Here is a 15,580-nt window from a genome sequence, read left to right as displayed (position 1 = left end):
ACGTTTTGGTGGAAAAGTGATGTTTTACGACTTTTTTTTATCGTTCTTTTTTTTTATTGTTCATTCGTCTGAAAGAGGCGTTAAGGGTGTCTTAAAGGGACGCCAGAAAGTATAAGGCCTAGGGTACAAAAATGTATAAATCCGCCACTGACATCAAGTGTGTTCTACCTGCCAGTGAAAAATCAGCGACGTGCGTCAATGACACGTACATAAATCATCTGTGTGGTAAGTATTGTTTATAATATAATATGACTATAATCATTTTTAGGATCCCTTTAAAGATATAACTCTGTAAACGTACTAATAAATAAGTTCGCGCAGTACTTGTTCAATGGATGCGAACTGATCGAAATTGGGAACCAGTCCGAGCCCATCGCTCGCAGCTGACTCCAACATAGAGTGGAATGAGAGAGAGAGAGAGAGGAGGAGGAGGAGGAGGAGGAGAAAGAGAGAGAGGGTAGCGCGTAAGGGGTGAATGCGCATCGAACTGTCGGCTGTTAGGTTAGGTTTCCATAGGGGCGGTCGGGGCGGTGAACCTCGTTCGAGATCCTCGCGTTGCTGACTATTACTGACCGGTCGGCCGGTCAGCCGTCATCGTGCAATAATGATAGCAATCCCGCGCTATTTTCGAGCACGAGTCTCGCTCCAAGGACGAAATCGAGAACGTTACTTTACGCCGGAATTTCAGATCATTGTCTTTTATAACTTACTTCAAAGAATACACGACACACTCGTGATATCATCAGTAATTGCTGCTGAAAAGTCAAGCGTCGGTCATAAATAATATATGCGCGCGCGCACACATACATGTATAATTGATGTATATACATATATTATACATATATTTGCAGATGCTTTCCAAATCTGCGGATACAGTTTTTGGACACAATACCGCTATCTAATATACTGATGACCGAAAGGCAACGAATTTCACACAGAGTGATCTATAATATCTATATGTCAATGTCGTCAAACTATCACTAGAAATATGACAAAGTTTGTATTATATTAATATGCATTGATAGTTTAGAGTGGCAGAAATCGTGCAGATTTACAGCGCTTTTGCTCGGTTCTACCACCAATCAGCATAGCATGTCAGTAAACTATATGTTGACAATATCTTATATACATATAATACAGATATTCAAATTGCTATGGAGATTTTAGGAATATAATCAAATTTGCTGCTAAAATCTACCAACAAACTGCTAGCATTTTAATTGCTATCTGAGTAGTTAAGTATATCTACTATTTAATATTTATAATTTTATATAATAATTATAAAATAGTTTATTCAAACTAATAAATATATTGAGCCTCTATATAAAGTATAAGTTATCACTTTTAGGGGCTACGCAGAATAAAAGGAACAGAGAACAGAGAAGAATTTCCACCTATCAGAAATCATATACTGTGGAATAAACAGGGTGTATTCCATAGTACATGATTTCTGATAGGTGGAAATTCTTATTCCCTGTTCTCTATTCCTTGTTCCTTTTATTCTGCGTGGTCCTTAAAGTTTTACTCTACTACTAAGTATAAGTCTTTTTCACTAAATGGATCTGTTCCAGATTCGCAACCGGGTTTCTTTTGAATATGCGCAGATTTCTAGAAGACGGACCAGATTGATGTACGAATTTAATCGGATGAATTCAATCTGACTCGATCAATCTCTTCTAATGGGAGCTTGTTTACTTTCCAATAATAATGCACAAAATAATGATATTATAAGAGATTCTGACGAATCTCTGTTCTCCATTTTCTGAACACGTATAGTATGGAATTTATGAATAATAACACACGAGAATGCGTTTGCGTGATGCTTTTATTTTGTTCTTGTTATCATTTCAAGCTCTCGATACTACTACAATTGAAAACTTATCGACTTTGACTTATCAACTTTTAGGGTCTATACGTTTTTGCTAAAGATTATTGATGGTTTCCAAAAATTCTGCTCCACATTTTCGCAAAACTCATTTTTTTTCGCATTAATAGTAACCACTCATTAAATCCTGTTAACCTCGCTAAATTCAACAAATCAACTCGCGACAATAACGAGTGAGTATAACTTATTATGAGTTTCGAGCTGCTCAAGCTGAGCGTTCAATTAAAAAGGTTTGTCCTTAATTAGTCGGATAGTCGTGACTTAATTTGATTTGGCTCAGGGAATCGGAGGCTTTTTCGAGCGTGTCTAACAAGAGCCTCGCGTCCACTCGAGATTGTTCACTCTCAGGAAACGGATCACAGTTTTTAGCCAAAGCGTCCATCCTTTTTCTCTCTATTCTTCCTCCATTTTCTTGCTTGTTTTATTACTCCGCAAATTATGTTCGACAACACGTTAAGCAGGAAATATTGCTCGCAGTATGTCTTAATAATAAGATATTACTAAAAATTATTTTCAAGTAAGAATGTCATTACTAATACGACTCTAGTGGTTTATAACGTCTTAAGAATGCCATAAATCAATCATAAGGCCAAAGTTGAGAACGCTACTTTATAAAAATAACGCATTACTCTTACAGTTACTTTTTGTAAAAAATTACCGTTATTAATTTTAAAAAGTAACTTTAAAAAGTTACTGTGTTATTCAAAAAGTAATGATTCGTTACTTTTTTCATTACATTATAAAACTTAAAATTTTAAGTTTGCTTCTATATATGTATAACTAGATTTTCTTTCAGTTCAATTTATATCTAATAAATCTTTATGTATTTTAATACTTATTTTTTAATATAGGTTTATCTCTAGAAAATCAGATTATTTAAATTCAAGACACGCAGGGTGTCTGGAATTTAAATATCAAAATTTCGGAAGTACATAAGAGATTGATAAACCAAAAAATACCTAGATGAGATATGCTCGATAAGCAAATCTGCAATGGAGGTTTCGAGAAAGGTATCCTCAAAAGATCTATTCGATAACTAAATTTTTTCAAGATCGCTACTGCGTTTGTAATTTCTGTTTACAATGCATTTATAATCCGCGGAATAACACAGCTCTGTAATATAATAATTGCGCTTGCCTCATATATTCGTCATGAAACAACCACACAATTTTCGAAAGTATGTTGCTAAAACACACTGATGACAAGTCGGACGAATTTCGATGACTGGTTCAATACGCGACTACTACTCAGAAATCTTATCTTGCGATTCAAGCTTGAAGAATCACGTTCAATTTACGAAAGGAGAACAATACTGTTGTCAGCGCAACGCACCGAATTCGCTGAGCCACCGAAACCGAGCTATCAAATATAACTTATCGTACATGCAAACGTGTGCATAGTTTCGCATGAAAATTAAAGGGCAACGAGATAATAGCTACATTCAGCGGAGAAAATTTAATCAATAATAAGTATAGGTATATTTAGTATTACAATTTCTCACTGAACGCTCAGTAAGCTTTGGCACACATCATTTGTAAAAAAATTAATCTGCTACACAGTATAGTATTTTAAGACACAACTGCATTATAATTAACATAACAACTGCATTTTATTTAACATAAAATAACAATAATATGACTCAACGAAAACAAAATTCAAAATAAATTGGAAGAGCTTCGAGTCAAAAACATAATATCATTTAATTTGGAAATAAAAATAAACTTTATAAACAAAGCAAGAATATAAAAATGATTTATTCGTGATTTGAGACAGTGTGATTCGGTTTCTTTTACAATTTGTTTATCCTAACGAGACACTTAATTTGTGCTTAAAATGTTGACGATCGCTCACATTACGCTGTCGATATGGATAAAATCTCTATGACGTCGAAACTTTTAACGATATTAGCTTTCAGAAAACGATCATCTTTAGCGGGCTTCCCGCGATCTTGTTGCACGATCAATTTTTATTCCTCAACTGTATGCCATTGTATGCAATGGTCTCCAATGAATATGCGCGGGGTCGCCACACCCTGCGCGAGTCCTTCGATTTTCTTACTGCGCCCGAAATATGGGAAAACGTAATTTATTCTCTTTGCTTTCTGTCCCGGAACGGCATTCGTATAGTATGACGTTCAAGATCATTCTCTAAAAAGAATTCTTTGCGCGGCCTTGGAGGGAAAAATATATATCTCACGCAGGAGCGAGTTTAAGGTCTAGTTCGTCGATATGTAATATCGGTTATGACAATACATATAATAATGATCAAAAATTAGAAAAATGAGAATAGATATCAGAAAGAAAGAGAGAAGATTGGGAGGGAAGATAGGAGAGACCCTACTGAAGAAAGCACGTCACAAAGCTACATAATGAAATCATATATACCTAATTAAAATGTATATGTAAATCACGTAACGAATAAATGTTCCAAATCAGTAAGTGATTTTTTAAACGTAATTTGAAAAGTTATACGATAATACGTTTTTCATCTTCTATCTTTGTCTAATATTTAAAATTCGATAACTATATAAAATCATATGATATATAAGTGAAATTATTATTATTTCTAATATTAGATATTTTTCCAATTATGTGATTTAAAAAAAAAACCACTTACTGATTTGGAACATTCCGTTATGTCATTTATTTGTTTTAATTAGATAATTTCGTTATGTAACTTCGTGACCCTTCTTTTTCATTAGGGGACGGGGGGGTAGAGAGAGAGAGAGAGAAACAGGCAAATTGGTTTTTCACTTTCCATTATTTTAATTGCATACTTTATCGCGTCTTTTCGCGTTTTATACATGTATATCTTCTTCGGCGCAAACATCGTACGATGTACTACACCGCGCGCACATACACACGTCGCTGCGTGAACGCAGCGTTAGCTAAGTTCGCTGACCGCAGAGAGAGAATGCGTGTGCGCGCGAGGAAAAGACAGAGGATCAAAGCAGAAGTGACGGAATAGACCGTGACCGTGGCCGTGGCCGTGACCGTACCGTGGCCGAGTTGTTGAGATCGCCATAGATATTGTCGGTAGCGACGAATATAATCCATTACGAATCTATATAGTGTATATACATATATATAATTTCAAGCACACGCATAGATATCTTAGAGAAGTAAATTGAAGTAATCAAAATTGATCAAGATCTGTATACGGATATGTTACGAAATATTATGTACATACAAATATATGTACATATATATGTTCGAAAGTACACTTAAATCCAAATGTTCAAACAAGAGATACCTACAGCGATTATATTTTCTCAAAGAAAATATAAATCTAAAAATTTTAGGACTCTGTTCTTACATATTTTCAAACCAGTTTGCAGTTTTTAAGATTACCGATTTATTGTAAAATCAATATGATATCTGTATAATCCTAAATTTTTCCTTAGTATCAAGAGAGGTATTTGTAGAAAACCCGATAACATTTGACTGCGTTCAACAGAGAAAATTAATCGGTTAGCGCTTAGTGATTCTTTAATATGATTGGTTCTTGCCTTTAATTTTTTACTAAATCTAAGAGTATAGGAACCAAAAACACATTAAAGAATTATTAATCGCTAATTCGTTTTCTCTGTTGAACGCAGCCATTATTCTTAGTAATATAATGTAGAAATATTGCAATATGAAATATTATATACAACTAAATTAAAAATTTTAGAGTTAAAGCTTTTAGAATATATAATATATAAACTGATCTTTTGAAGGTGTTCATGAAGCATTTGAAAATAATTGGATAACGAGTCCTAATTTGTTTCTTCATTATGCTGCCTCTCGCATCTTATTTATTATATTCTTGAAAAAGTGAAAATATTTACATCGTAAATTAGTTTTATCTAATTTTTAACAAGTATCATTTATAAATTTTTCTAATAAAACTGTTGTTATTGAGAATCATCTTAAAGCAATTATTGTAAAATTGTTATCAATTTATGATGCCATTATTACGCAATGTTTTATCAGAAGATCTATCACTCTATCTTATAATTATTTTCGAACAAATTTCGCAATTTGTATCGTAAATTTTACAATTTCCTCAATTGTTTAAAAACTCAAATATATAATTCATAAGAAAAAAAGTAATTTACATCTAAAGATGAAAAGAAAACCGTATATAAAGTTACAGAATATAATATTGATAAAAGGATAAAAGGAGTATTGACAAAAAGTATTGACATAAGTTGTATATTTACTATACAATAACTGCATTCGCCGCATACAATAAAGTATTGTATATTACGCCTAAAATAACAAATGAATACACTTGATATACAAAGCACAATGAAGTACACACAAAAATCCTAAGTTTAATTAATTAATCCCAGACAACTTCAACATACGTACTCTCTCTCTTTCTCTTTTAGCTTACAAAGTACGAACAAATGTATTAAAAGAAAGAGAGCCGTAGAGGAAATTTGAGGATTGCTACTTGACGATATAATAGACACTGTCGGAAAGGCATAATAGGCGTCAAATGGAAAAATATGCCATTTTCAAATGAAAAATGCAAGACGGTTCAATTTTACGTAGGCATAAAAATATCAATATATACTTTGCATCATTTTCTCCACTAAAATAACTATTCTCAATCTACTTGTTTCTCTCGTGAAGCACGTAACAAAGGTATAAAATGTCTATACTATTAATATATTCTTTTCACATACCACTTTTCATCGCTCGTTATAATATAAATGCACGGCTATCACGACCGATCGTTATATGACTATCGACGAAATGCCATAAGACACTACATTGTATGGCCATTCATGTTATGCACATTTTTATATGGAACAGCTGTCAATATGATGTGCGCGTTTCAGGATGATTAGGGCTTCTCAACAATTCCAATTACTTTGTGATTAACACATTTGCTACAATATACTTTCCACGAAGAACATGGCTGTCAGAACTTCCAATACACACATATAGGATTTATATTATGCAATAATAAAGTGTGTCTGTGAAAACTGGAAGAGATGTATCACGTGTTTCATGAGAAATCTAGCTATAGTCTACTTTGCTTGTAAGATCGACAATTACTGTAATTAAAATATATTATGACCAGTATTCATAGTTAATTCTTATATTTAAGATATGTCTTAACTACAGTCTTAAGGGGGATCCTAAAGTCGTTTGTTTTACCGATTATCATCTTTCAAATAAGTTTTTTTTCTAACTACTCTCTCTCTCTCTCTCTCTCTTGAGATAGTGATAATGTAGTCGAAACCGAATATATTTATATATATATATCTATATATATATATATATATATATTCGGTTGAAATATCATATATTTATATATTCGGTTTCGACTACATTATCACTATCTTGGTTTTATAACAATCTTGGTTGAAATTAGGAATTGTGTTTTTAGAATTAAAACTTAGATATCTAATATAAATGATTAGTTAAAAATTTTGTACACATGTGTGCGTGTGATATTGATGTAGTAGTGATGTGTCAATGAGACGCAAATGGCTTTAGGATTCCCTTAAGGTATGTTATGAACAAATCAGAGAACTATATTAGCATCTTAAAACATTACTTAGGTCTTAGTATTAGCATCTTAAAATAAAAACGGACTATAAATACCGGCCATAAAGCCATATTAACATTTTAACTCTGATGGAAATTTTTTTCTAAATTGTAATGAATAATTATGAAATATATATTATTAAACTTTATATTGAAATCTATATTAATTGACCCACTTTCAATATTATTTCATTCAGATTTTATTACAATTCATTAAAATTTTATTATGATTTTATTACAGTTCATTAAGAATTAAGATTGGTAAGGCACCAGCAAAAATTGCTGCTATAACGTCTACGAGAAATGTAACAAACTATGAGCAATACTGTAGGTTGAAATATATGTTTATACATGAATATAAACATAGAACGCAAAAATATAATACAGTTTAGTGAAAAAAATTTACGAGAAGATAAAAAGACAATACCTCTTGACAAACAAAAATTAGAGGAGACTAAGAGATAGCGCTTAAGCCAGTGTGCGTAATACGATCATAGAAATGCAACTAGCAGACCAAAGAAAGCGAGACACGGCGAAAAGAGAATAATATCAATTCTTATTGGACCGCTAAATTTCAAATCAAATGAGGCAATGCCACAGCGATCTAAGCTGGAACACGGATGCTTCTGAATAATTGTGTGTGAATTTATTATATACTACGCATATAATTCTTCGATTGTACGCCGAAATTTTTTCAGACTTGAAACGCAACACTAATAAACTACCGCAGTAATATCACGAGTTAAATTGACTAACCATTTAACAATTATTGATGCTGTTTACGTATCTATCGATCTTACTAATGTTGAATAATCTATTAAAAACTGTAAATTAATTTTGTACTACGAAAAATATTATCTCAGCCGGGAGTCGAACCCGGATCTCTGGCATTCCGTGCGAGAGTCCTAAGCCTTTAGATTACCGAGGTAATTAGTGCGCGATGGGACTTAACTTTTGGATGGTATTGTTGCAAGTGTACTACCTTATGACTATTATTTATGTAAGTATTATTTATGTTGAAATATTTCTAACAATATTTCAACATATATAATTCATTTCATTTTTATTTCTCATTTCAATGATTTTATAGTTACTTTCAGTGATTTATTTCCATCAGGGAAGACATTACTTAAGATTGTCTTAAAATAAGAATAGACTACAAATACCGGCCTATGCTGACATATGATACATGTAATTAATGTAAAATCTACTTTTCAGAGATTTAACGTTTTTTTCTTGCAAATATTTTATAGTAGTAAATAATAGGAGCACTACCCTGGCATTTCCTTATTGCAACCATCTTTTACAAATTTTTTTAATAATAGATATTCAGCATTTAATTTTATACACCGTATAGAGTTTCAAATGTATGATAAACATAAGTAGAATTTGATTGCTTTCCGAAAACCATGTTATATAAGTATCTAAATTTTAGAGTACTTTTTATTTTATACATATACATACATACATACACATATATATAGTATATATGTACATGTATAAATCAACTTGTTGACTATAACGTTCACTGTATAATTTTACTCGCTACGCATTTAATACTTATTTGTCCGGAAATATATCGATTTGTTACATCATGTTTCGCTTAAATCATTACTACTGATGTGACGCTTGTACTAGAGTGAAATATCATGTGTGTATGTATGTGAATATGTATTCTTTGTAATTCTCTGTTTCTATAATCAAATATCTAATCAATTACGAAAACCTTAATAAATACCGATGATTTCTCTTCCTCTTTTATTACTTAAAATATATGTAAATATTTCTTATGGCAACATCAACCACAACTAAAGAATATTAAAATTCATCCATCCAAATTTGCATTTTGGCATTTTATGTCCTTAATTATTACTCGTAAAGTAGAAAGATTAGGAATTGTAAATTAAATCGTCCTTCGGTTTTGTTTCAAGTGGAGTAGAAGACGATTTATTCTTTCCAATCCTTCTTGATTTCAAAGGCCCATTCCCACTTGAGATGTTCATGTTTATCATCGTCTGTGAAAAGGGAACTAACGCTATATGAACCTCGCGCTACGACACCGGCTGGTGCATCCTCAGCTGGAGTAGTGTAAGACTGAAGCTCTGTTTTAGGAGGATACGACCCTACCATATGTGTCATTTTGTCAACTGTAACAAAAGATGATAAATGTCCAATTCTATCATACACTACATGCTCCAATTATTGTATATTACATTTACCCGTAATTCCTATATAATTTGCATTAGAAGCATTAACACACAAGCAATCAAATTTATTGTAATTATTAAGAATGATATCAATTATATACAAATATAAAAGAGAAAAAATAAAAATCATACCAGGTACACCAAGGCGATAAGTCTTTTGAACATATTTTAATCCATGCACGATCTCGCGTTGCACAATAAAATCGATCCTGATTCTATAGCTCACGCCCTCCTTGATGATAAACGTCTGTTTCTTCAGCTGCGATAAATCACCGGTCAAGTCTAGTTCCATATCCGGTCGGTCAGCGACGCACAGCGCCAATTTCTTCACTATTACCTTTCTAGGATCAGTAGGATCTACGAGAATTATATAATTATTTAAAATGTTGTCACGTCACGCCTGCTACATATTGTAAAGAGATTCATTTAAAGGGGCGTACAACTTTTCCATAACTGTACTGTTGCACATGGGTTTCGACTTTCTACGCGAAGCGACTTCCACCCCACCTCCCCTCTATTGTGCAACGGTACAGTTATGGAAATCGTCACTTTGTATAGATGTATCCATATAACGCATGAATTTGTTTTTAAAACAGTAATTCAATTACTTTAAAACATAAATTTACTGCTGTCATAAATTTACGGATGTCAGCAGTTTTGAGATTAAACATGATATAAATAAGCAAATATGACATAACGGATATGGCGACGGGATTGGTTAATTAGCGATGGCTAATAATGATTTCGTACGACACTTTCGCGCAAAAACGTCTGGTAAAAATATGACAATTTTTAATTTATTATTAAAAATTATAAATATAATATATTCTCGCAATCACAATTTGTTATGTATTTTTATATTAAGGTATTGATTATATATTTATAAAAGTAAATGCCCTCACCTATTACGATACCGCCAGACTTTGCTTCTCCTAGAAGCGTCTCCTTATACTTCCGTAAACTCTCATCTTCTTTGTCCGTTTCCAAGATTTGCTCGATGGATTTTTCCGGTGGAGGCTTATAACTGGACTCCACGTCCGGCTCCTCGTCCAACGCATCTACATGATCACCCGTAGAGTCAGACATCGCTATGTTCAGGAAAGATATATATATATATATATATATATAAATACTTGCAAGAGAAAAAAGAAAAAAAAAAAAGATCAGAGGATACATGGCATCGTGCAGTATACAAGACGTCCTAAACTTTTTGACACCGTGAGCAAGTAGAGAGGACTAAATTTAATCAAAAAGTCCTGTATCAGTTTACAATCGCAATAGTTAAGGATGTACCTGAATTATTTTTAAAAATGTATTAATATTTATATTTTAAACAAACTATACATATTCTGTTTTTATTGAACAACACATTTTTATAGTTTACTTATTTTATTTGTTATTATTTTTATTGTTATAAACTAAAATTTAAAAAATAATATTAAATCTAAATTAAAAAATCTAAATTTTTTTGTAAGTATTATACTTTAAGTATTCAAAATACTTAATGCTAAATTAAGTATTTAAAGTAATAATATTTTAACTAAATACTCAGTATGCGAAGTTTCATTACGATTTATTAATTAGAAAATAAATTTTTAATTACTGAAGTATTTAGAAACCGACTGCCGTATTTTGTTATTAAACGATAAACAATTAATTATTTTATAGTTGCATTATTTATATTCGGATAAAAAGTTTTTTACTTACAAATATATAAATATATAGAAACATGCATATGTATAAACATTCCTAAATATATGTTAATATATGTAACTATATACGAAAAATATCCTTTATTTTTTGTATAATTACTGTTTTGATATAAATTGAATTATTTTTAATTCTGATGCAATGTTAACGCGCCACATGTGTTCACATGTTTAACATGCATACTTAGTGTATATTTCCGTACACTTTGAAAAAGAGAAGCATCTGAAAAGCAAAGACATAGAGAATGGACTGCGCGATCGGTGTGTCACAATGGTCGATAGAGATGAGAGAGAGGGACCGTGCAAGACGGCCAATCTGTCTTTTTCTACTCAACGGCGAAATTGCAATATTCCGGGCCCCGAGAATAGTGAAAAGTAAATAAAAAGATTAGAATTATTTTGTACCAGTAACAAAATTTTATTAAAAATACATGTTATTGACTTTTAAATAAAATAATTTTTGTATTTTTAGCTCTTATTTTAACCTCTTCCGGAAAGTTACAAGTACTGTCGTGATGTAAGCGAACATGAAAAAACTTATTTAAAATTTTTTTAGTGGTAAATTTTCTATGTACAATTTTCTTTATTATCTAAAATATATAAGGGAATTCTCATAATTTTTTCAATTAATACATTTTTAACATTTTCTGTTTCATAAATTTGTATCTCTCTAAAAGTACGTTCTGTGATTAAACATATTTCAATTACATCCACAGACTCAGAAGTTAACTTTCCTCTATTTTTAATTTCTTGTAAAGAAGATAGTTTCATAATTTGTTAACAACTTCCTGCATGATACACATTTGATTGACTTAGAAATTTTCTTAATTACAAAACCTGCTATATATGTAATGACGTCTTTAACATAGATCCGATCTTAACATTATGGAAAACCGCAGGAGTAGCGTAATTATGATCTAATAATACTGCATAAATACAATTTTCATTTGCACTCTCATTTGATGTATCATTTGTATTTTGTTGTTTCTCAAAAGATATATCTAAAATAAAATTGTTGGAAGAGAAATCTTTACTTTTTACATTCGTTAATGTATTCGTACATGTTTCTGAAATATCAAACCAGTATATTATTTACCATTCCATCTTACATGTTTCCTAATTGCTATATCATCAACCATCATACTACATAAGAGCTTTTTTCCAGTGTTATTAGCTTGAACAAGTTTTTCTGTTAATATTTCTAATGTCGCTTGACAAATACCTGATTTTACATCAATTTCAGCATGCCATTTCCTGACGGTAGACAGATGTGGAAGTACTGGGAAAACATTTCGAATATATTTATATGCGTTTGGTGACATAAAAGATACTGTTGATGCAAAAATTCTTAATGGAAGAGGATAAGATGCAACTTTTTTCTTCTTGGATTGAAGTAGAGAAAATAAAGTTTTAGGAATTAATCCCAATTTTTTCTAGAATACAAAAATTTATTTACAACCTTCATATTATTTTAGCAATTAAAATACTTACATTCATCAATTTTTTTTCTGATATTAACTTTGCATTCTTCCTCTGCACTTGTTTCAGGCGAAATTTTAATTTAGACTTACTTAAACTTAATCGCAAATTTTTCCGTTTTAAAGACAAAATTTCTTTATTTTTTGAAATCATTTTTTCTTTTAAATATTGTAACGGCAAATTAGATTCTGTAAATTCATAAGTAGCCGATCTTTTCAAAAGCCCATTCTCCAAACAAATTTGTTTGTTTGGAATTTCATCTTCAATGATTTCACCAGATCTAAACGTATAAAAACGTATCAAACAGAAATTATGAAGCTTTAATTGTATGTGTGCGTGCATGTGTGTATATCTCATAATCAGCGGTAAAATATTATAATAAAACACACAATAACCTTTTTATGGCAATGTTCGTAGTAGAACATTCAGGCTTATTAGTTAACGATTCAGTTATTTCTTCGTTTACAGATGCAACTGCTGCATATAATGAAAAAAATGTAAGGAAGTATAATCAGAATATAAAATCTCTTTTCATGTTATTGTTTATTTTTATATAGCGCGTCCTTGTATCTTTTTTATTAATTTGTTCATTTAATAAATTATTACCTAGTGTTGAGAGATATAAGGATGGAAAACTGCCCTCTTTTATTAATCTCCTTCCATCAACACCATAATAAAAGCAGTCTTCTGTAAAATGTAATGAACAAATTGTTGTTCGAGTTCCCAAAACAACATTATTAATTCCCAAAATATGCTTCCATTTTTTCCTCTGATTTTCATCAGAAGGAAACCTGTAATATTTATTTCATTATTTATTTTATATTTTCACATAAAAAAAATTTTTTAAACTTTGTAAATGATTAAACTTTTCACGAATCTAACCTAATATGTACCTACCTATGAAATGATCTTTTAGGTTCTTTATCTCCTCGCCACTTGCATACCCAACAAGTGAATACCATTATATATTTCTTTTTTATAATTATTTGAATCAAATAAAATTACACAAATTAAACACTTGCACAGATATTACGAAAGGGCGATCGATAGCCGTGACACGTTCCTATACGATTAGGGAGGAACCAATTACAATCTTAGAAAAAGACACAGATTGGCCGTCTTCCACGGACCCTCTCTCTCTCATTTTCGTCGACCACATTTTCATACTACTTTAGATACGGGATCGCGCAGTCCATTCTCTATGTCTTTGGTCCATACTTATAAGATCTATAGTTTGATTTCTACGTGACTACTGAAGGATTAATGGTAATCCAACACTGGTAGAACTGCGCGTGAATAAATTTTGCGGCTTACGGAATTTTTTCTGTCTGCACTTTCTATTACTTCCTAGTTTTCCTATTTTGTACCATGAAAATCAAGATCAAACAATTCTGGTCCTCGCGCTGTATCGTCTATACATATAAAATGAAATAGATATACATTTACACGTCGGAGAAAGAAAAAAAAAAGAACAATAGATTCATTTGCAGAAAACTTATTTTTTGTTTTGTTTGAAAAGTGCAGCCAAATGCAAACAGCGCAAGTAAATCCGCAGGAAAGTGGGGAAGATGGTTAGCTAGAAATCTCAGCTGCTTTCTGCCCCTTCTCTGTCTCTCTCTCTCCCCCCCCTTTCACTCTTTTCTTCTCTCACTCATTATCCTCCTTACGATTCCAGCCTTATATATTATTGCAGAACTGAAAATGTAATGTCGACGCGATCGATCTCGATGCAGAAAGGGACACTAATTGCAGTTTTCTTGTTCTCTCGTGCAAATAAGGCGTATTTTCGCGCAGTTCCTAAACTAAAATCCAAAATCAACTCCAAACTTTACTCCAATTCTACACGTTCTTTTCTTTTCACTTTCAGAAGATAACGAGAAGATACAATAGGACGTGGTTTCAATTAAAGACGACAGCTTCGACATACATAGTTTCTCCGGGAGACGGATCCCGTGATAAACTTCCGTCTTTTCGCCAGGAGGAGGACGCGAGGTGACAATGATTAATCGCTTCGTTCGGCGTACTCCGAGTACCCGGCACAGTGCCAACCGCTCATCAGCACTTACCGTCGACTCTCTCGGCTCGGCTTAACAGGGCAGCTTGTGTGAAAGTTACGACAGTACGACCAGCTCTCACGTTTGTGAGAATCTGCACCAGATTATCAGCGGCCGATTGTTAAATTCCTGTTTGTCTACCCTTTCTATCTCTCACACTTCGTCAATCGGAAGACACTGTCAACATGGCGTCGCGGCGCGCGGTCGACGCGTGCGCACGTCGTACGGAAACGGAAGGGCGGGTACTTCTTGCCGCCACATCCGCATCAGCCGTATCACGAAAATGAAATACAGAACCACTGACGGGACACCATTAAAGACGCACAGCACTTAAGGAAGTTCAAGTATCTGTTAAAATTTCAGTGATGAATAATATATAAACTGATAATATACGATACTATAATTTTGTAATTTATTAGACAATAAGCACAGGCAACAGAGAATAATGATCCGTCCAATCAGAGCTCTGGGATATAAGTTCGATATTATATCCCAGAGCTCTTATTGGACGGATCATTATTCCCTGTTGCCTGTGCCTATTGTGTTTTCAGCTTAAGAATTTCAACCTATCAGACATCATATACTGTGGAATAAACAGTGTATATTCCACTTTCCAGTGTACATTCCATGTATTCTGCGCAGACCTTACGTGACCCATGACATCTATCCTAACCTCAATAGAACTTAATATCGTGGTTCG

General features: G+C 32.4%; 2 protein-coding genes across 3 annotated transcripts; both read right to left on the bottom strand.

Moving 5' to 3' along the window:
- Window positions 1-9,295: 9,295 nt before the first annotated feature.
- On the bottom strand, window positions 9,296-15,201 carry LOC108773421 (rho GDP-dissociation inhibitor). Of its 2 annotated transcripts, XM_018539229.1 has the most exons (5): window positions 14,893-15,201; window positions 10,541-10,726; window positions 9,771-9,995; window positions 9,651-9,659; window positions 9,296-9,578 (listed from the first exon to the last, which is right to left on the bottom strand). In XM_018539229.1, exons 2-5 carry the CDS (start codon window positions 10,722-10,724, stop codon window positions 9,379-9,381), a joined length of 618 nt encoding a protein of 205 aa, XP_018394731.1. In that variant the 5' UTR covers window positions 10,725-10,726; window positions 14,893-15,201; the 3' UTR covers window positions 9,296-9,378. The 2 variants fall into 2 exon arrangements, with proteins under 2 accessions (XP_018394731.1, XP_018394732.1); XM_018539230.1 differs by lacking the exon at window positions 9,651-9,659.
- On the bottom strand, window positions 12,436-13,788 carry LOC108773319 (THAP domain-containing protein 2). Its single transcript, XM_018539080.1, has 5 exons — window positions 13,724-13,788; window positions 13,433-13,617; window positions 13,222-13,303; window positions 12,839-13,106; window positions 12,436-12,780 (listed from the first exon to the last, which is right to left on the bottom strand). Exons 1-5 carry the CDS (start codon window positions 13,786-13,788, stop codon window positions 12,436-12,438), a joined length of 945 nt encoding a protein of 314 aa, XP_018394582.1.
- Window positions 15,202-15,580: the final 379 nt, after the last annotated feature.

The sequence above is a fragment of the Cyphomyrmex costatus genome, unplaced genomic scaffold (genome assembly GCF_001594065.2).
Source record: "Cyphomyrmex costatus isolate MS0001 unplaced genomic scaffold, Ccosl1.0 scaffold205, whole genome shotgun sequence".
Classification (NCBI taxonomy): Eukaryota; Metazoa; Arthropoda; class Insecta; order Hymenoptera; family Formicidae; genus Cyphomyrmex; species Cyphomyrmex costatus.
Note: the sequence above shows the minus strand (reverse complement) of the source record. Positions and strands in the feature narration are given on the sequence as shown.